This window comes from Neomonachus schauinslandi, chromosome 3 (assembly GCF_002201575.2).
Source record: "Neomonachus schauinslandi chromosome 3, ASM220157v2, whole genome shotgun sequence".
NCBI lineage: Eukaryota > Metazoa > Chordata > Mammalia > Carnivora > Phocidae > Neomonachus > Neomonachus schauinslandi.
Genome location: NC_058405.1, coordinates 9,132,728 through 9,154,563, shown reverse-complemented (window position 1 = coordinate 9,154,563; position 21,836 = coordinate 9,132,728). Strand labels below are relative to the sequence as shown.

The following is a 21,836-nucleotide window of genomic DNA, read 5'->3' as shown; positions in this document are numbered from 1 at the left end:
GGCGCACAGTGATATGGACAAACAGAAATCTACCCTCGTGGATGCCCTTTGTAGAAAAGGATGTGCCCTGGCCGACCATCTTCTTCACGCACAAGATCAAGACGGGGCTGTTTCAAGCGACACCGAAGGAAGAGAGGAGGAAAGAGAAAATACTCTGGATTCTGTGATGGAAACTTTTTGGGAAACTACAAAATGGACTGATCTTTTTGACAATAAGGTAATCTTTGTGCTTCTTGCTCTGGCACAGTTCTTGGGGGTTACCTCACAAACCTCCCTTGTGCCCCATTGCCTACTCTTTACTGTTTCCCAGCTCCCTGGCCAGAAGAGGAAGAAAATATATGGAGTGTGGCTAAGCTGGGCTCTGAAGAAGACATTGTGTTTAGTGAGACCTCCTTTGTCTTACCTGTTTTAGAACCATTTTACTATTATTTCCTCTATCTGCACAGTGGCTCTTTAGCCAAACTAATTTGGAAAACAGTTTGAGAATGTGCCTTTTGGTTAAGCCAGTTATGTATGAAGCTAGAATTAAGAACATCTAGAAATTGTGTTTATGCCTTCCCGTATCTGTTTATGTACTGATTTGTCGGGGATGGGGGGGGGCGGCGGTGGGCATTCTGTTTACTTTAGATGTTATTTTTCTCAAAGCTCTTTGACTTTTAAATAATTATCAACTGGATTTATAGCTCATCAGTTTTAAGACCCAGTTAAGAAAAAGTAACATTGACGAACTTTTTGGATTTGGGGTATAAAAACATGTTAAATCTCGTAGCTCTCTACTATAATTCTTACAGTAGGGATTATATAATTACAAGCTTTTGTCAATCTTCCTTTCTTCTGAAGATAAAGAAAAATAAATGAAATCAGTAGAATTCTCCTAACCCAGCACAAGCCATTGGTTTTGTTTCACTGGACAGATGCTTGTTTTCTAGATAAACTACGATAATTTGTAGTGAAGACCTCTGAGAAAGGAGAAAAGTTTCCTAAATGCTTGAGGTTTTCCCACCACAGTGCAGTCGTGCTCATGCTGAAGGAAGGGAGTTAGAGTCAGGAAGCTGAAGGAGTCAGTGTGGCACCAGAGGGTGAGAATTTGGATCTGGAATCAGACCCTGGAGTTCGAATCCCCCTTCTGCCATTTTTATCTGTATGACCCTGGGCAAGTTACTGAATTCTGATGCCTCAGTTTCTTCCCTGATGAATGAGGAGAGTGACACCTCACAGTTTCTGGTGAATGAGGCTTAAGTACAGGGACTGACCTGAGCAGTATTTGCTGCCGTTACTAACACATGACTGGGGCGTGTTTGCTGCTCGCCTAGTGCTGGGCTTGCTGCGCGAAACACAGGAATGAGGGCCGGGGGCGGGGTAAGCGCTGGACCGCGCAGCACAACTGTCGGAGACAGCCCCGTCTGCCATGATACCAGCACCGTACTAGGGGCCCTACGTTGTATTACCTGTCCGCTTACACGTTGCTTGGCTCTAGAATACAAATAAACGTGATAGGATTCCTTTCTTTGAGGTCATCCTCTACGTTCTAAAAGTGGAGACCAAAAATATGAATAAATGCTTGCAAGTATAATTGACAGATGCACTAATTGAAGGTACAAACTTATACAAAAGGAATTAATTGAAAGTAAGAGTACGTTCATACAATATAGTTTTTTATTTTTATTTTTTTTACTTTATCCCCTTTTGCAGTTTTGGTAATTTATAATGACTCTTTATAGTTTTGTACTGCTATCCTTATTTGCATTTTTGTGATCATTTATGTTAGCTCCCCTTTGCATGAAGAGGTGTTTTGATGTAGATTCTAAGAGCTAGTGATTTATCCCAGTTTAATTTTTTACCCCCAAATAAGTTTTTTTGTGGAATATTCAACTTTTGTTTTAAGACATCTTTGAAATTTGCTTGGTGTAAAATGTTCATTTTAAAAGCTACATTTCTGTTAAGGCCTTAATTTTTTCATTATTAAAGCTATAAGCCATAAAATGTAAATATTTCATAGATAAGCCTTATCTTGTTTTACATTATAGGTTTTAACATTTGCATACAAGCATGCATTAGTACATAAATTGTATGGGAGAGGCCTTAAATTTGCAACTAAACTTGTGGAAGAAAAACCAACAAAAGAAAACTGGAAAAATTGTATTCAAGTAAGTGGTATTAAATTGTCACTGTTAAGTGTCACCTCAGTATCACATAGTGATCAGATAGCTAAAAGCCTTACTGTAGTGATTTAGCGATACTGACTTTATCATGACTGATTGCTGCTCTCATTCATGCAATGTGAACTATAAAATAAAAGCATGAGAGACAGCCAGTAAGCTCTTTACCTTTTTTAAACTTATTATTAAATTTTTAAAACTCCTGTACAAGTTAATTGTCAAGTGTAAAAATTAATGAACTTCTCAGAAGTTGTCGTAGCCTCATCTTGTCTCTGGACACGCACAGGTGGTTTGTGCCTAAAGGGCATATGAGGTTGGGTGGGCAGCTTGGTCATGCCAAATGTGGCCAAGGTCTGGTCTCTATATTTAAGGTATTCTTTGGATATAAAACTAATCAGTAAGTTCCTGGGGAAATTTTTTATAATTAGAGTAAACTGTAGGTTATCTTCCCTCTTAGACCTTTTCTGTGTACCTTTACTGGTCAGTCCAAATTGTAAGACATTTTAAATTAGCATCTTCAGATCTTTGAATAGGTTAAGAGAACGCTTTACGGAACGAATCGTTAATGTGTATAGTGTGATTCTCATCCACGTCGACTATGATCTGTGAGCTCCCTCATCGGTAAAGCCAGCGACTGGCCTGCATGTTCACGTCAGGGGATTTGTAACTTGTGTCCCCTCCACTCTGCTCCCGTACTGTCTGTTCTCCACACCACCGCTGGAAAAGATAGCTTTAGACACCTCCTGGTGAAGCCCCATCACATTTAGGATAAAATCCTGACTCCTTCCTGTGGCCCATAAGGCCCCAGGTGATCTGGTTCCTGCCTTCCTTCCCAGCCGCATCCCTTGTCACACTTCCCGGATTGGCTCTGCTTTTGGCTGAAACAGTGACTGCGCCCCTTCCCGCCCCTTCCCGCCCATTCCCGCCAGGGGACCTAACTAGTCCAGCTGTATGGAAAGCTCTTCCCCAGGTTTTCAGAGTAGGTTTCTTCTTCAAATTTCCCCATAAATGTCACCTCCTCGGAGATCCCATTCTTGACCATCTCATTTTCCAGTCACTCTGTTATCTCATCAGGTTTTATTTTTGTTGTATACTTGATATATACAGCTTAATTACGTACTCATTTATTCATCTGTTCATTGATTTGCTTATTTATTCTTTGGTTCTCCAAACTCCAAACACAACTTTCCTGCAAGTGGGAAGTGAGTTTATTCAGTGCTGTTTTCCCGATGTCTAGAACAGTGTTTGGCTTACAGTCAGACTAAGAAAGATAGGCAACTGGTTTGGTAGGAAGGAAGGGAGCAAGTAAGTCGGAATGAAGAAAGAAAGGAAGACAGAGGGGCGCCTGGTTGGCTCAGTTGGTTAAGCCGCTGCCTTCAGCTCAGGTCATGATTCCAGAGTCCTAGGATCGAGCCCCGCATCGGGTTCCTTGCTCTGTGGGGAGCCTGCTTCTCCCTCTCCCTCTGCCTGCCGCTCCCCCTGCTTGTGATCTCTCTCTCTCACTATCTCTCTCTGTGTGTCAAATAAATAAATAAAATCTTTAAAAAAAATAAAAAAAAAAAAGAAAGGAAGACAGAAAGGTTAGTAGAAAGACAGGAAGGAAGGAAGGTTGGCCGGGATGGTCATTATCGCCTGTAGAGGTTGGTTGGTAGGAAAGTGGGTAGGTTAGTTGATGGTAAGGAAGATCAGTTAGTAGGAAGGGTGGTTGGTCGGTGGGTTGGAGGGAAGGAAAGTTCTGCATGCTACCCTTCATTATTATTAAATACAGAATTTACCCTGAATATTGGGCTTAAAAAATCTGTTCTTTAATAATATGTTTTTGTGTTTTGTTATAGCTGATGAAGTTACTTGGATGGACCCATTGTGCATCTTTTACTGAAAACTGGCTCCCCATCATGTATCCTCCTGATTATTGTGTATTCTAAAATAGGAACCAAGACTTTAAATTTTAAAAAAGAAAGTTTTATAGTGAATGGATATAAAAACAAATTTGTGGCATTTTTAGTCTAATGCATGTTTTCATCCGCTATCAAATACTGATTATTAAAATGATGTGTATTTATCAGAGAATTTGCTGGCCTGTGGCTTAATACATGTAAATCTAGACCTCTGACATCATGGTGTTTTTTTAATGCCTCACATTGCTGGCAGCGGGCTGTGCCCTGACTGCCAGCACCAAGGACTGTCAGTTGGGTTGCAGCTATTACATGCATGATCGGTTTTGAACAGTGACTTTTAACTGCAAACCTGTAAAATTCTATTTTTTATTTTATAAATGAACAGGGTTTTAACATGCTCAACTTTAATTTTTTCAATTGTATGAAGGCCTTAAAAAGCTACATTAAGCGTAGCTAAAATTATTTATTGGACTAAAAAGTAACACAACTTCATTTCCAGATTTCTTTTTTTTTTTTTGCAAAAGTTTACACTCAATTAAGGGGAAAAAATAAAACCGGCACAAATAAATGTGTGGCAATTGCTGGAGCGTAACTGCTTCACTAAATCTAGATCTTCATCTTGGCGTTATTTCAGGTCAATCATTTTTAACATCCTCTTGACATGCAGAGCATCAGAATGAACTAATAATACATGTATAAGTGCCAGACAGCTAAATCTTTATCAGGTATTGTAAAAGATACACATATGGTATGTTCATTAAAGTTGAAATAATGTAAAACGTGAATAAATGTGCAAAACCAAGATCACAGTATATACCATATGCATTCTGATACCTTAATTTTTTTATAAATAATAAAAGTGAATATTGAAGCTTCTTAAAGTTGGTCTTAATTTTTCATAAATAAGGTTTGGGGTTAGTACAGAAATAATATATTAAATCAATAGACAAAAAATTCAACGTGAAGTAGTTTATATTTCCTGTAGGCTTGCAGTTATTTGAATATATTGCCAATTCTTACATGATTAACTTTTGTGTATGTTTTTGGCTTTTTATTATTTTTATCTTTCTGGCTACTATACTTGCTTCTCTCATCCTTCCTCCATAAAATAAAAAGACACACATAGATAATATTGAAAAGCCTCTACTCACTGCCAGCAAACGTGTTTGTGTGTGTGTGTGTGTGTGTGTGTGTGTGTGTGTGGTTTTCAAATCTTGTTCCTTTAGAATTTGCTATTATAAAAGACCTCCCAGTTAATCTTACCTAGTCTCTCATAACTGTTTTCTGGGTTAGTTGACCCCTTTATATGATAAAAACAGGAGCCTTTATGAAAAAATACAAATATGCATGCAAACAATTTCTGAGCCATCTAGAATTTAAAGTCCGTCCACGAACAACCACATGTATATTCTCTCACAAACACGTACTTTTATCCTCAGTCATACAGGTTCCCATGTATACATGTTCATCCAGTGGAGAAATTGAGAGGCACAGAAAGGGTAGGGTGACTGACTGGTTGATTATAGAATCCGTTTTATAACGCAGGTTTTGCCATTCCTAGTGAGTGCTGCCTGCTTGCATAGATCCCCAGGGGCAGCCAGAGGTGAAAGCTTGGGTCCGTCTCAGGTTCTTCATGAGGATGTGTGCAGCCCTAGGATGTGCATGGCCTTCTGGATACCAGGTTTCAAAGCCCCTGTGAACATCTCATTTCCCAGCTTTTCCTTTTAAGCCTTTGGATTAGCCCCAACTGTTCACCATCTCAGGCAGCCACAAAATTACACAATTGCCTGTAATCATCTAGACAAACATCCCCTCAGGAACAGACCCCTCAGCCTGAGAGAGAGCTGAGTCTAGTAAAATGAAGATGGCCTTCATGAAGACGGTTTTCTAGGGAACAACCATTACAAGCTTGGGAGGAGCTCCCACCCCTGTTGGGCTCCCTTCAGTGATTCCCAGGCTGCTGGTTTTCCAGGTAACTTGTCGAGCTGGAGATCGGATGGAACAGGAGAGTTGGGAACATCATAGTATGCTGTTCTTACTGAGATTCGGCCAGCTTACTTGAGTAAAACACACAGCTTGCTCCAGGCCTTTGGTTAGTTCCCACACTTCTGAAAAAAGTTGCCTTTGGGAATTTTTGCCAGTTTTCTCATTACTCTTTAGAAAGCAAATCTTTACAAGTGCTTTTTCACTGACACAATGGGTCCCCCATTTTCATGGACATCACACTTTTTTTTAAGCACATGAATTTAGCATCCAATTTTAATAAAAATTTAAGGTTAGAAACTTTCTGGTAGTACATTTATTTTGAAAGACTATCTTCTGAGTTAGGTAAAGATACAATTAATTCTAGGATCCTTCAAATATGACTTATTTTTATATAAAAACACCATCAATCCAGAGCTCCCTGATTTCTTACTTTCTCTCTCAGGTTTTGGTCCTTGTGCTATATTTTATAATGTGGAAGAAGAATTCAGCCCCTGGTGGATTTTGGATACGCTCTTCAAGAACAATGTGGAGCTCCAGGCACAGGGAGCAGCTGGGCCCTCCCTGCAGGCCAGTTAGTGGCAGCCTGTTGTATGTGATGTGAGTCGGCGGCCCCTGGCCCTCCCTCTCTTCAGTACTGAAAAGCAAACAAGTGAGCTATGTGTTTTCGGAAGGAGGTAGTGAAATAATGGAGCTTTTAATAGTACATTCGGTAAAGCATGAATATTTTCAGGCAAGTTTGGGTTTTTTTGTTTTTTGTTTTTTAAGGCTCTATAAGCCATTAGGAAGTTCTCAGTTGTAACAAAAACTTCTCTAATTACCAACTTACCTCTTCTGTTGGGGTTAAAGTCTTCCACAGATGTAAAATTTTAGAATGAAGATTGGTTAGTTTGCTGTGGAAGTTGCAGATACATCCACAGACTGGCAGAATCTGCTTTGAACTGTGATTTCTAGAAAGATCAGCTCCATCCGTGGAACCCATGGTGAGAGGCCCCTGACTTGGTGGCTGTCTTGTCAGCCTCTGCTTTCTGTCCTGATCACACTGCCTCCATGGTGATAGCTGAACCTGAATAAGCTCTAGAAGAAAGTGTCCTCAATAAAATCATTACTGTGAATGTAGAATGTAAAATAGTACTCAGAAAAGCCAGGGACAGGGGCACCTGGGTGGCTCAGTCTTTTAAGCGCCTGCCTTCAGCTCAGGTCATGATCCCGGGGGTCTGGGGTTGGAGGCCCACATCTCCGGCTCCCTGCTGGGCGGGGAGCCTGCTTCTGTCTCAGCCCCTCCCTCCGACTCTGCTCTCTCTCTTATGCGTGCGCTCTCTCTCTCGAATAAACTAAAATCTTAAAAAAAAAAAAAAAAAAAAGCCAGGGACAGTTTTCCTGTTTGAGGTAATGGCAGCCAATTTTTGTACCACGTCCACTGAAGACAACTGAAAGAGGTAGGTACTTCTTAAACATTAGAGATGGTACAGAGCATGTGCTCAGCACAGGTCTCTGGCCCCTTTCCAGTGACAGCTCCCCAGTTGTCATCAGTAGGAGCTTTGCCATCATGGGATTTCTCACCCCTCCCTTGGATAACTTGTCTTCGCCCTGGAAGAGCACGGCCCGGTCCCCTCCTTCCCACTTGGTCCCTCTCCTCCTTACCCACTTGACGGTGAGATGTCTGGACCGAATGGCTGGAATCCCAGCCCAGATCTCTGCTCTCTAGTCCTGGCTCAGGCCCTGATGAGCCCCATCACTAGACCTCCATGGGTCTATTCCAGAAATTCAGGCGGTATATTCAGTGTGTCTGTTACAACTCAAAATTTATTGAATCTGAATTAACTTGAGCCTTCCTCTGCAGCCTTTCATTCTCTGTGCTCTCAGTGGCCTAGTGTTAAAAGGTATGTTTTTGTCTTTCTCTGTAGGATCTAAGTCAGAGAAGCATGCATAGAGATGGAAAGGAGGGATCCTTTTCATTCCCTCAATCTTCAAAAAAACTCTTGAACAGAGACTTCCTTAAGGAATAAGAAAGTAAGAATAAGCTCTGAACTTTATTAGTCTGAACATGGTTAATAAGAGGAAAAAACTGCATTAGTCCTAACTGAAGGAGGAAGCTAGGAAAGAAGCGGGAGGTGTAAGTACTGCTCTCCGGTGAAGGCCCCAGGGTGTCTCACCCGCAGGAGCGGCCTTCCCAGAGTGCACGGCGGGCGGCGGGCCAGGCAAGAGGCAGAGACGGTCTAGATGCTGTGCACTGTGGGGCGACAGGCTCGCTGCACCCCTCCTGCAAAGGTCTTGTTAGTGTCGCTTAGAAGCCCTGCTTTTATGAGAGGATTTCAAAAACTCAACAAGCCAGTGTCTAATTTATTGAAGCCATGTGTGCTCTCAAGGGTCAAACATGAATAATTACAGTTCCAGGATCAGGGACAGATGTCCAGGACTGCCTGCATTTCCAGTCATGATGTGAAAGTTCTAGAACCTGTCTATGCCAAGTCCTATCCAAAATGTGAGTAGAATATAAAGCAGCTGGAAATATCTTCTATAATCTTCATCTTATGTGTGATTTTATTTTATTTTTTTTAAAGATTTTATTTATTTATTTGACAGAGAGAGAGAGAGCGAGAGCAGGAACACAAGCAGGGGGAGTGGGAGAGGGAGAAGCAGGCTTCCCACAGAGCAGGGAGCCCGATGTGGGGCTCGATCCCAGGACCCTGGGATCATGACCCGAGCCGAAGGCAGACGCTTAACGACTGAGCCACCCAGGCGCCCCTTATGTGTGATTTTAAAAGGTACTAACCTACATGCCTCACTGATGTGTCTACCAAGCCACCTCAAAACTCGGTGGCTTCTAACAACAACTACTTCTTCTCACTCAAGAGTATAACTTGGCTGGAGTTTGGTCCAAGCTGCGCTTGGCCTGGGTGGTCCCAAAGCTGAGTCATGAAAATGTACAATTTACAGGAAGAACAGGGTAGAGGGACTTTTGAAGGATACTCTGATGATGCCGTTCAACATAACGCAGCGGGTAGAAATGCTACAGGACAGACAACTCAGATTCTTCAGCAGATAAATGGCCAGAGGAAAAAGCGAGAGGGAGGGAGAAGGTACAGGTCAAAAGAGACTTCAGGTACATGCCAGCCATCAGTGAATCAATGTGGACCTCATCTGGATCCCAGTTCAGACAAACTCTAAAAATAAATGTCATGGCATTTAGGAGACAAATGGAAATTGGGACCCTGGATTTTCCAAAATATATGATACTAAATTACTTAGTTTAAATTTTGTATTACATAAAATATATTTTTAGCGTGATAAAGTTATGGTTATGTGTATCGTATATATGAACCAAATCTACAGAAGAACGGATATCTATTATTTCCTTCTAATTAATATAGAATTGGAGAAGTAGGTGGAGGTACAGATAAAACAAGATTTGCCAGGAATTGAAAATCCATGGCAGCCGGCTGGGGGGTGGGGGGTGGAGGGGGGAGGGGGGAGGTCATGATTCTTTCATCCACTTATTTTTTTTTTTTTAATTTTATTTATTTATTTGAGAGAGAGAGAGAAACAGCACGAGAGGGGAGAGGGTCAGAGGGAGAAGCAGGCTCCCCGCCAAGCAGGGAGCCCGATGCGGGACTCGATCCCGGGACTCCAGGATCATGACCTGAGCCGAAGGCAGTCGCTTAACCAACTGAGCCACCCAGGTGCCCTCATCCACTTATTTAACCAGCATTATTGAATTATAGTTGCTGCACAATAAACTGCACGTTTAAAGTGTACGATTCGTCTACTTTTAATATATTTAAATTTTCCTATAGAAGTTTGAAGACAAAGTCTTTAGAATTGTGATCAGTCTGGCTTTTCTAAAAGGGCAGACCTGTATCCATTTAGAACATAATGAAATAAGCATATGAGCATCATATCCTTTTGTCCTGGAAATGTGAAAGAAATCTACTTGTAAGTCTAAGAAGAGATTTAAGGGTCAGGTCCCATGCTGTAACATCACTGAGCTTTATATAAAATACTGATATTTGGCAACTTTGCTAAACTCAGGAATTCCAGTAATTCCACTGTAGATTATCCATAGTCCCAGGGGTCAGCAAACCAGGGCCTATATGTTTAATCCAACCCATAGCCTGTTTTTTGCAGGGTCAACAAGCTAAGAGTAGATCTTGAATTTTTCTAATTGGCTGTAAATATATATATAATACACATATTCTGTAGAAACAGTATGTGGACTGAAGATACTTATTAGCTGGCCCTTTACAGAAAAGGTTTGCTGACCCTGGCTTACATAAACAATGCTATCATCTGCAAATAGTGCCCTTTTCTTGCATTCTAAATGTGCATGTTTTATTCCCTTGCTTTCCCACATTGGCTAAAGCCTCTAGTATAATGCTGAGAAATGGTGGTAGCTGGATTTTTTATTGTTCTCTCCTATTAGAGAAGAAGCTTTTAACATTTTTTTTTAAAGATTTTATTTATTTATTTGACAGAGAGAGACACAGCGAGAGAGGGAACACAAGCAGGGGGAGTGGGAGAGGGAGAAGCAGGCTTCCCACCGAGCAGGGAGCCCGATGCGGGGCTCGATCCCAGGGCCCCGGGCTCATGACCTGAGCCGAAGGCAGATGCTTAAAGACTGAGCCACCCAGGCTGCCCTGCTTTTTTAACATTTTATAATCATGATGTTTTAGGTATTTTTGTAGCCTTCCTTTATCAGAACACACAAAAATTCCATTCTTTTCTACTTTTCTAGAAATTTTAATCATAAATTTGTGGGGGGAAAACAGACAATCCAGAAATCTAACTTGAAATGATCCCAGCAATTCATTGGCACAGAAGCAGGGCATTCGTAGAGTGGATTCTCTTAGGAAGTTCCTAAGACAACATCCTTGACAATTTCCTTATTCTAGTACCATTCCTGTATTTTTCACTTTTAGTCCATGTTACTGTTTTCTGTCACTCAGTAGCCTCTTCTTTTGCTACAGCTAAAATCTGTATAAGTAGATTCTTCAAAATTAAGAAGGACCCTTTCTTTTTTAAAAGATTTTATTTATTTATTTGAGAGAGAGAGAAACAGCATGAGAGGGGCGAGGGTCAGAGGGAGAAGCAGACTCCCCGCCGAGCCGGGAGCCCGATGTGGGACTCGATCCCAGGACTCCGGGATCATGACCTGAGCTGAAGGCAGTCGCCCAACCAACTGAGCCACCCAGGCGCCCTAAGAAGGACCCTTTCAAGCTCAGTTTCAAAAAGCATGTGACCAAAGTGTAGTATTGACAGATTTGCAGTAGAAAGAACAAGGGGGAAATCCATTCGTTTACAAATTTATTCACGTAAAGTTTGTTAAACAATTGAGACTTTTTGGAAGCCAACACAGCTACTTTTAAGTTTTCATATTACTCCTTGTAGATATTTAGATTAACCAGATAATCTTAAATAGGTTATTTTAGAAAGCTGCTGTAATATTAAATTATGTTTATCTAGGCATACAAGTCGATTTTATGCACTACCTTCTCAATCTCACAAGTCTTTTATTGACAATACAGTTTCCAACACTGCTCAAGACACTAATGTTTCGAAAGGCATTCTGTTTAATTTAATCCCATTTTAGTATTCCTTTGAAAATTTTGACTGATGACTCTGGAAATTCAGCCAAGAGTGTTGTGTCAAAAACTTGCTTGAATTTATCTAAGAATTCGTAATCGGTGCTGAACCTGAATTTGTTTGCCCAAAGCAACACCGTCCCTGGCTGACAAAGGTACGCCATGGTGGTGAGCAGCTTGTCCAGGAAGTAGTGGTGGTAGACCACATCCGAGGCCAGAACGTAGTCGTAATAAAACGTCGACTTGGGGAAGTGTTGCTCCAGGCTCTCTCCCCAAACCAGCTCTCTCACTTCCGGCAGATGTGCTGCACGTTTTAATGTGTTCTTCAAAAGATTGTATTGAAGGTTTCCTAGGACCTCAGGCAAATCCGTTGCTGTGACTTGAGCTCCTAAGAGATAAAAGAGAAAAATTGTAACAATTACATGGAAACATGCAGGCAGCCACAGTGGACATAGACACTCAGGGAGACACAAGAAATGGAACTGGGCTTCTCAGCTTTGTCCACATTTGCACGTGGACTGGACATACTTGACCCCAATCCCGCTGGATAATTTCCCATGGGGAGCTCTGCCCTGTGCACTGTCTGCTGTTTCACAGTGTCCCAGGTCTCTACCCCCAGACTCCACCCCCAGCTCCTGGCGATCAAAAATGTCTCTAGAAGTGGCCAAATGTCCTTTATGGGGCAAAATCACCTTTGGTTGAGAACCACTGAAATAGAATAATGGTATCATTTTTTAAGAAATAGTTGTGTGGTGTTGGGAGATTTCAGGATAATTAGCTGCTTAATAAATCATGTTTTCCTTCTAAAACTCTATCTGAAGATTTGATCTATTTTGTACGACTGCCTGTCTCCAACCTAAATTTTTAAATTAATCATTAGGCGTTTTAAAGCTAGTGACAAGAGTTCACAAAGTGGACCACCCCATTTCCAGACTGGATTTAATAGAAGAAACTCTGTAACGGTGTAGTCAGAAGTACGCCACATCTGTACCCACCTCTTGCTCAGTGCCCGGAACTCACAACCTGCATTTGGTGTATAAACCTGTCTCCACCTTGGATTAACTCACTTATTTTTCTTCAAAATGTTATAATATTCGCAACGAAAAGCAGGAGACAGCATAACGTAGCCGTTTACAACAGGAGAGTCACAGTTCCAGAATTACAGCTTCATCACACGGTCCTCGGTGGGCCGGGCATGTCCCCTAACCTCTCTCTCACCTGCGATTATCTTATTTCTGGGCCAACAGTACTAATTCCTAGCTCATGATATTTTGGGAGATTCAGTGAGTGAAATCATGGCCAAGCACCTGAGTCACAGCTGGCCAGAGAGAAAGCGCTCCCTATCATTGCTGTCAAAGTCAAAGTGTTTTGGAAACAAAAGTCAGGAATAAGCAGACAAACCTAAAATACTGGCCACAGTGGAGACAAGGCCTGGTCCAGCACCAATCTCAAGTATCTTGGCATCTTGGAGATTCAGTTCCTCTGTATGTTCCTCCAAATACTGACACAAAGCCGTAGCCTAAAAAAACATTTGCAGGCGTCACCCGAGCATTGGAACATTGGAAAACAGTGGCGCCCGACCTCCCTTCCCTACCCCAAGCGAAATACTACAAGAGATGTTATTAATAGTTGCAGTTTATCGAGGGGCTCCGAAGAATCAAAATATGCACTCAATGCCCTATTTGGACCTCTGGAGTATGAAAGGTATGACACGCATCAGAGGAACTGGAGACAGACTTGCTAAATCGCCTCTATCCTTTATCTGAAGACTCTGGGTCAGTGTCCGGGAAGAGGAAGGTCCCCTCGGCTCTTACAAGTCCAGGAAGGAGGCCTGAAACCAGCAACCTCTTGCTCTGGTTTGGTCCCGCCGGCGGCCACCTGCTTCAAGAGCATTGCTGTACGTCTTCCCCACTTCCCTCCTGACTCCTTTCTCAAAGTTCGGGTGGGTTAGAACTTTGTCTGCTCCCCTGGACGACTGGGCAGTTTATTTTTTTAAGCGGTCATCTAAGAAACAGACTGTCAATACCGTGCTTCTAAGGGGCGCACACTCTGGGGCGGTCGGGGGTGGCGGTCTCCAGACTGCGTTTCTGCAGGCCACCGGGCGAGGGCGGTGCTGCTGGTCCGTGGACCACACTTTGCGGAGCGGCGAGGAGATGCTAAAAAGCATGTGAATGAATTGAGATAACTTTGTAGACAGAAGCTCAAACGTTCCTTTCCTTCTCCCTTCATTCTCTTCTGCCTCCACCTTCTCCTGACCTTTCTACGGAGAGATCAAGGGTATTGGATTTGCACTGACTGATGAGGCGTTTGCCTTTATGCCAGTGGGGTCTCAGCAGCGCCACGGATGTGAGAGATCGGGAGGGTTCGGCATGAGGACGTGAATCCTGAGATGACAAAGCAAACCAAACTCTAGTCTGTGTGCACTCTCACCTCTTCTCTTCCTGTGGCTGCTCAGAACTTGATGGGACGCCACGTTTTGGGGGGAGGGGCTGGGGCGGCAGGAACCCCAGCCCACGGGCTGCTGTCGCCCCGCCCCCGCCCCGCCCCGCCCTGTGTTCATAGTGAAGATTCCACACGCCCAGACGAACGTGCGGTCACGGCTCCTCTCCAGGGGACGCAGGCTGGGCTGGGAAGGGGCCTGTGCGCCGACTCAGACGGGCGAGCGGCGTCAAGGAGGCACACGCTGGGGGCGCGGGGGGGTGCCCCAGGCGCTGAAGGATGGGGAGTGTCCAGCCCCCCGAGTGTGCAGCGGAGGGCGGCGGGTGAAACAGCCACGCACGGCGCATTGCCAAGAGCTCTGGCGCTGGGGAGGGAGCTTCTGGATGAAGAGGAAGGATAGTGACTTGTGATGGCAGGGGTTTCCCTGTGAGGAAGAGTGTCACCTAGAGCCACCAAAGAGACGTGCTTTGAGGGGTATTCCAAGCGTCCCTCAGTGCCCTGGCGGGTGAGCAGCCTGGCGACCAAGCTTTTCTCCGGAAGCACGGCACTGCGCCACCCCCAGCTTCCCAGCCCCGTTAGCAAACGCGCAAGAGTGAGCTCCTTCACCGACAGAGGCCCTTGGAGTCCCACGAGGAAGCGTGTTTTCGCACGTCATGTAAACCCTTCCTTGGCAGCTTTCGGGAAATGGGGGTGCCAGGAGAAGCCAGGGTTTGGTGCGCGGAATGTTGAGGCCTTGGAATAAAATGGTCCTGCGGACAAATATTCTTCCATTCCTGATCTCCTGGTAGCCCTGCTTATGGTTGTCCATTTGCCAAATTTATTACAAATAGGAAGCTGGGGAGCAGGTTGGTGGTTTTCAAACTTGTTATTAAGCCAGAGAAGAGGATTTCCCTATGAAGGAAATCATACTTAACATGCATGGGGGGAAACACTGACCTTCCTTAGCTAGGGGATGGGGGTGGGCAGCTCTAGGAGCCTGGAGCCTTTTGTCTGCCCCTCCCCTTGTCCAGCCTCCTTGTCCCCCGTCACCTGCCGCTGGTACCCAGGCCCCCGCCCCAGGGAGCTCCATGGCACCTCCACCCCTGATGCTCAGCTGCAGTCCCTGGAGCAGGCGCCTGCCCCACCCCCACCCCCACCCCCCCAGGAGTGGCAGCACCTCTGAGTCCCAGGTCTGCATTGGAAGACAAACCCCAGGCCATTCCCCGCCAGCGACAGAGCAGCTTGGAGCCGAAGCGTCTCAAAGAACAACCCAGCGGGCATCGGAGGGCCAATGTCCCAAAGCCGGTGGCACAGCTCTCCCAAATGAGTCGACTTTTTGAGCCCCCACCTCCCCAACTGGCAGGTGCAAACAGTGGCGCGTTGGTAATCCCAGGTGGCAGGCGTGACACGCAGTTTCCACAAGTGCTCACACCGCCCAACCTCCCCAGTGCGGGGGGAGAGGGGGGAAGGTGGGGGAGGCGAAGCAAACAGCCAGGAACTAGCAGATTGGCTCGCAATTCAGAGCATCTCCCTCATTCCCATGCCCCCCTCGCATGGGGGGCTGCAGGGAGGAGAGGGGGGCGGCTTCCTACCCGCTTCTGCGGGAACACCCACGGCGGGGAAGGGAAGCGAGCACCCGGCTCCGATTGTTTTTTTCCTCAAAATTCATATGAATTTTTCATCTTACTTCCTGATATATTCAAGCTGATCTGATGTAAAAAATAATGTTTCAGGAAACATGGCACAGAGGGAAATGATGCTTCTGGGAGAGATGCTGGGCTTTTGCGGAGCCAAGCGCACCCCGGGCCCCCGGGCCAACACGTGGTCCTCCCCTACAGAAGGTGAAAGCACTCGGCGACCTGTCTACGGTGGAACTGTCGCCCCCAGGAGCCCCGACATCCCGAGGGTAATGGCTGTCTCACCCCGGGCCACACCACCGCTCCATAGCTCTCTATGGATTCTTGGATGACGATCTTTGTGCCCGCAAACAGGTAATGCTCCTGCGTGTAGCTGGCGTAATCTGTAGGGACAAATCTCTGGAGGCTATGAAGAGATGGTTCTATCTTGTTAGAATCTGTGGGGGCAGAAAATAAAATAGGTTCCATGAGTTGTTGCTGCAGAACAAGCACACACTAGGCCACTGGTAAAATGGGAGCGGACCGGGCGGTTTTCCCCCAGAGAGGGGCTGACGCCAGCAGTGACCGCCGAGAACTAGCACAACACGGAGTGACACCGGGTGATAGGGACGCGAAGTTCAGACGCGATGTTTCGTGAGATGCCCAAGCGCCAGGCGATGCCCTGGGTCCGTTCCGCGACCTAGCCGAGGACAGCTCTATCCCCACGCCTCTGTTCTGATGGCAGGAGAAAGCCAGCTTACCAGCAGAACGGCAAGATGAGGACCTAGGCACACACAGACCTGACTATTTTTAGGACTTGAAGCGAAGTAACATTCCCGCATGTTGGCTGGAGCATGTTCCTTAAATCCTTCCTACAACTGCTCCTCAAAAGGTACCGGTCACCCAAAGACGAGCTAGCTCCACAGCCCGGGGGAGGCGGCCAGATGAGCTCAGCCTATTAAGTTACAACGGCTTTAAATACCCTTAAACTCATGAGCAGCTCTCATATATCATATAAAATGAGCAGAAAAGAGCGCCTGATCGGGGCTGACATCATAGAAGCACAGATTGTGCCGATTTTGCTGAGTCTTCCAGGATAACACGAGCAGCGTGGGAAAATGTCGGGTGGGGACGCCGAGCGCACTCGCACTAGGGGTCGCCCGCAGAAGAGAAGCGGCCGGTACCCGCGGTGAGAAGGAATCAGCGGCGAGGAGCTGGAGGGGAGCCGGCGTGAAACCTGCCTCTGCTCCCTGAGATCCGCCTAGGACCTTCTTAACCGCAGGTGGAATGTGGGCTTCGGAAAATAGCTGCAAGGAGTGGTCCGTTAACCTTGGAGGTGCTCTAATCAGGAACGTCCCCTCGAGGCGTTAGAGGAGGCGGGGGCGGGGCGCGAATCCAAGGTGAAGGGTGGAGGGTGTTTGGAGAAACCTACTCGGGAGCGCGCCCCTCAGAGGCAGGCGACGCCGGGGGTCACCGACGAGCACCCGCACCAGAGCCGTCCCGAACTGCTAGTCTGCAAACCCGAACGGGTTCACAGAAGAGCTCAGACATTCGGAGTCAGCTCTTAGAAATGTTTCCAGCAATGTGACCAGGTCCACTTTCAAAACACAGGGCTTGTGTTTTATCTTCGCATGTATTTTCATTGTGTTTTTCTAGAAATGAATTTGTGTTGTATTTTACCCAAAAAGTGTCCGTGTGCAGCAGATTGAGAAATGGTCTTTGAGCACAGTGACTGGGTTGTCAAGGATCATGAGGGATGTCCACAGCTCTCCAGGGTGCTGCTCTTGCCCCCTCCCCGCCCCCTCCCTCCCCCGCCCCCGGGTCTGACGTAGCCTGAGTTCCACCCCCCGGGGGGAGAATTCTGTGCCCTGACCTGCAAGGTGAGCTTCCAGAGACCTGGGACTTCACTGAGCTTGCAGGAACCTGCTAATAAATAGTGACAAAGGCGAGAAACATCGTCCTGGTAGGGGCTGTGGGGAGGCAGGAGGGGCGGGATGGAGACATGGCCTGCACCCACCACTTAGGGGAAGCTGGTAACATCCAACACCACCAGCTCATTTTCTGTGAATGGCCAAAGAGGCCCTAGCCTCTCCCCTCGAGCTGAGAGGCTGATGGAACGGTTGGAGAGATGATAAAAAGGCAGAGGACTAGACCGTGGTGTGCCGGGACATGTTCAACCATCAGCTTGGGGCGAGGGGAGGAAGCACTGATCTGTAGGGTTTGATGGTCACCACGGTGGGAATGCTCCCACACTCCCCCGCAGACGTCCCCGGGAAAGGACGTGCGCTGCCCAATGAGATGGGTGCTTTCCACCAGGCAGGGCAACAGACACCAGGAAGCTGAAGAGCATAGGTACTCATAAAGATAATCTCAAAATGTAGTAAAGTAAGTCATGATGCGTTGTGAGTATTCATTACCTTGGTTTTTTAATATATCTTTGGCTTTTATATCATCTATTTAGTGGTAAGTTTTCATAACTCGTATTTCAATAATGGCCATGTTTAACAACAACCCTCAAAAAAATCCCTGAAATTCAGGGGCTGGTACAGGCCAGTTGGGGCAAGGAGTCAATACAGGGCTGCCCCCTTTTCCTCTGAGGTTTCGTCCCTGGGGTAGGTGACTGGGGGCAGCCAGACCAGCCAGGACCCATGCCAGCCCCTGCAGACTTCCCTCCCCACTGTGGCTCAGGCAGGTCCTTCTTCCCTTCCTCCCACGTCTCACCAGCTGGGGACATATTTTTCTCTCAAGACGGTAGAAAAAGTCAATGGGCTGAATTGGAACAGCTCATCATTTCACAGGCGAACGAGCTGATAGATACATTTTCCCAGCCAACATTGTAAAGAAACACGGGCACATAAATATTCTCCCATAAGACCCTTCTATGTTCGACAAAGATAAAGAAATGTATGCTTATTGCACACTAAATGTTTTCATTTATTGTATCGATGCTAGTCTGAGAGTTTAGAGAGATCAGATTTTAGAGGCAGAATTGCCTTTTTACGTAAACTAGTTTAGTAAAAATAAATAGCATCCCGTCTTAGTTGAGTTGGAACATAATTTTACCATGTTAAATGATTATAAATGTTTGAAATGCCGTACCTCGGCTTTTCTGACATTACCTGTTAGGTCTATTATTTATTACTACCGAGTCCCTGTCCAGAAATGCAACCCATGTGTGACCCAGCTGCGCCAGGAGAACATGTTGGCGAAAAGCAGACACGAATCAAGATTTTGTTTCTTTTTAAAAAGTTCTTGTGATAAAAATATGACCATTTGAGATTTATACACAGCACAAGACAAATTTAGATAAGTAAATAATGAAAAAATAGAGGTTACTTTTAATGCTATGCTCACGCTTGCCTAAAGGCACTTTCCTACTAAGCGTCACTAATAGGAACAATCTAGAATTAGAAGGGGATGGGAATTCTTGTCACTGAAGTTAACTGGGAAATGCCGTGGCCAGGAAAGCAACTGACACGGTGTGGCGGTGAGGAAGGAGGTTACCTCCTGGGGGTCCGCCGGTGCCATCCTCCTGGAGAGACCCCGCCGCCGCCGCCGGCTCTAAGCAGCCATCTGGGGTGCACGGTGCTTCCCGCAGCTCGGAGCTCAGACACACGTCCATAACCGCAGCCACTGGAGAGCAGAGAACCAGACAGGCCCCACGAGCTCAGCCCAGGCTGGCTGAGCCTCCTGGAGGCTCTAAAAGGTGCAGCTTATCGCCTTAGCATCTGCTGAGCCGAAAAGAACCCCTGCTTTTCAGCTTCGTTTCCCCCAGTGAGCAAAGCAGCTACCCAAGGAGCTGCCATCCTAGTTTTGCAAAGCAAAGGAGAAGGGGGGACCATTAATCATCACCGCACCTGTTCTCTGCATCAAGAAATGCAAAAACAGAGCAAGTGTCGCCGGAGGACAGGCACAATGTGGCTGGGGTCTAAAATGTCTTTCTAATAGCTTTTGGAAATGAACCTTAATGAAGAAACTCTGATCCAGCAGCACATCCTACCATCAGGGGCACCATGTGGATGGAGGGGTTAATGATATCGTGGATGAGAAGGCAGCATTTGGACCAAACACAGGGCTGCTCCCTTCTCTTCTGAGACTTTATTGCAAGATCGTAGAAAGTGCTGGGGACTGAGCCAGGAGCCTGACTGGGCACCTGGCAACTCACATAATCCCCTCCCGCGCCACTTCCTCATCAGCATAAAGGGGATAATACAGTATCTGCCGACTTCCCAGGGCCACAGTGGGAAACAGGAGAGTGAAAGTGACAAGTACAGAGAAGAAAACCACCTGATTTAGAAAAGGACACCTGGCTGTGGGGATCACTGGTTGGCATCAAAATAGTAACACAGGACATCACCGCAGGGCGTGTACCGTGGCCAAACCCTGTTCTGCTGCTTTAAGTCTATCGATTCATCTAGTCCTAGCAATCGCTCCTATGAAGTAGATGCTATTATTATGCCTCTTCTCAGATGCGAGCAATCCAGGCGCAGAGAGCTCGAAAAGCAGCCCAAGAGCAGAGGCGGAGTCAAGCCCAGGAGGTCCAGCTGTGGAATCTACGCCCTTAACCGCCCGGCAGGTACACCTTGGGTGGGCTTGTTCAGCCTTGGGTTCCGTTGACTACTTTGCCCTGAAATTACCACAGTGATGTTTCCTAGTCTTTTATTTGTTTATTTATTTATTTTACAAAAAGCTGTTTACCATCCTGAGTTAGTTTCCACACCCGAGTTGCCCAATCCCATCGTTCCAGCCCCCCGGGGATAGCAACCAGACTCGCCAGCCATACACCATCACTGCCTAGCTGACCAAGAGCCATTCGGGCACTGGCTTACTCCAGTGAGCAAACAGACAAAATGCAAGAAAGCACATCCCCTGAAGCAAATGTCATTCCACTGCACACCTGGGCAGGTCGCTTTTCCCTCACGTTAATGCGCACCAGGATTGCAAACAAATGAGATCGCTGTGAAAGCAATTTAACATTTTCATTGGCTCTAGAATCGAATAATCAAATATTTGTCCCACTTCTCCAACTCACCAAACCAGCCTGAGTGCCCTGGGGGTCTGTGCTTCACGCCGAAGTTCTTTCTCTTACAGATACTTCCTCCTGCATTCCTTTCAAGTTTCCCCAACTCCAGGAAGTTAATTATTCCCCTAAACTGAGGGCAGCCTCGTTGCTGATGAGTACACACTGCGTCTTCAGGGAGGAAGCCTCCACTGAATCTTAGCTCCGCCATGCACGTTCCTTATCGAAGATGCAGATAATGGGGATACTACCCCCTATGGTGGTTGTGGGAATTAGGAGAGGTAAGCCAGGCAAAGCATCGCACGTACAATAACAGCAACCGCTCTGTGCGAAGCGAGGAGGGCAGTCACTCAAGCCACACTCCATCCAGCACCAGGGGACTCTGGGCATTACATTTAAGACATTTCCTCATTTTGCCTGCAAGCAAAGGAGAATTGTTTTCCAATACCAGGTGTGCTTTTCCTTATGAAAGGAAATGACCCCCTCCCCCATCATTATAGTTGACATGAGAAATTAACTTTTTCCCTGACATGTGTGCACTGGAAGGCAATCTAGAAAACAATGACGGTGCTCTCTACCTGATGCTGTTAGTCTAACATTACATATGCCATATGGCACGTGTTAGTATTCGATAAAGATTCCGGAAGTTTTTCAAATGACGTCTTGTTAGTCCCCTCAAAATCATTTCAAACTGTTAGCTTAAACATTACCTTACGTAGCAGAAGAGAGGTGAGATTTCTGTGCACCCTTGACTCCCCAATGTTTTATATAGATCTGCACCTGAAAGGATTAGCATTTTATGAACAAAAGCCAGCCAGTGCAAGCCCAAGTTATTTAGGGTAGCATGACCCACCAGGACTCGACACATTACTTTGCTAGAATATCCATTCTCTCTCTCTCTCTCTCAATTCTCAGTGTTCTCTCTCTTTCCTACATACTCACATGCAATCCTTGCAATGTGAAATGGGATCACCCTCAAAAGATCCAGAAAATGCCTCCAGCAAGACAGAGGCTCTCCTCTATGGTATCCGGTTGCTGTGATGGAGTTTGAAATGTAGACATATTTCACTTTAAAAAGAAGTGGGGGCTGGGCTGGTCAGGGTTTTGTACAGACGTGCAGACTTTCTCTGTGCTCATCAGCTAAACTGCTGTGGCTGAAG

General features: G+C 45.9%; 2 protein-coding genes across 6 annotated transcripts in view; one reads left to right on the top strand and one right to left on the bottom strand.

Annotated features, from left to right (window-relative positions):
- The window catches only part of TPP2 (tripeptidyl peptidase 2), a 70,514-nt gene extending 65,435 nt beyond the window's left edge, over positions 1-5,079 (top strand). For 2 of the 5 annotated variants that reach the window (XM_021695938.2, XM_021695937.2), the window contains 3 exons: positions 10-217; positions 2,028-2,147; positions 3,995-5,079. In XM_021695938.2, coding sequence (XP_021551613.1) covers positions 10-217; positions 2,028-2,147; positions 3,995-4,084 — 418 coding nt within the window. In that variant the 3' untranslated portion in view covers positions 4,085-5,079. Of the gene's footprint in view, positions 1-9; positions 218-310; positions 383-2,027; positions 2,148-3,994 lie in introns of those variants that run through there. The other 3 variants (XM_021695935.2, XR_002480640.2, XR_006539744.1) reach the window with 3 other exon arrangements.
- Positions 5,080-11,615: 6,536 nt separating this feature from the next.
- Positions 11,616-19,278, bottom strand: METTL21C (methyltransferase 21C, AARS1 lysine). Its single transcript, XM_021696012.1, has 4 exons — positions 19,161-19,278; positions 15,963-16,114; positions 13,024-13,141; positions 11,616-12,010 (listed from the first exon to the last, which is right to left on the bottom strand). Exons 1-4 carry the CDS (start codon positions 19,276-19,278, stop codon positions 11,616-11,618), a joined length of 783 nt encoding a protein of 260 aa, XP_021551687.1.
- Positions 19,279-21,836: the final 2,558 nt, after the last annotated feature.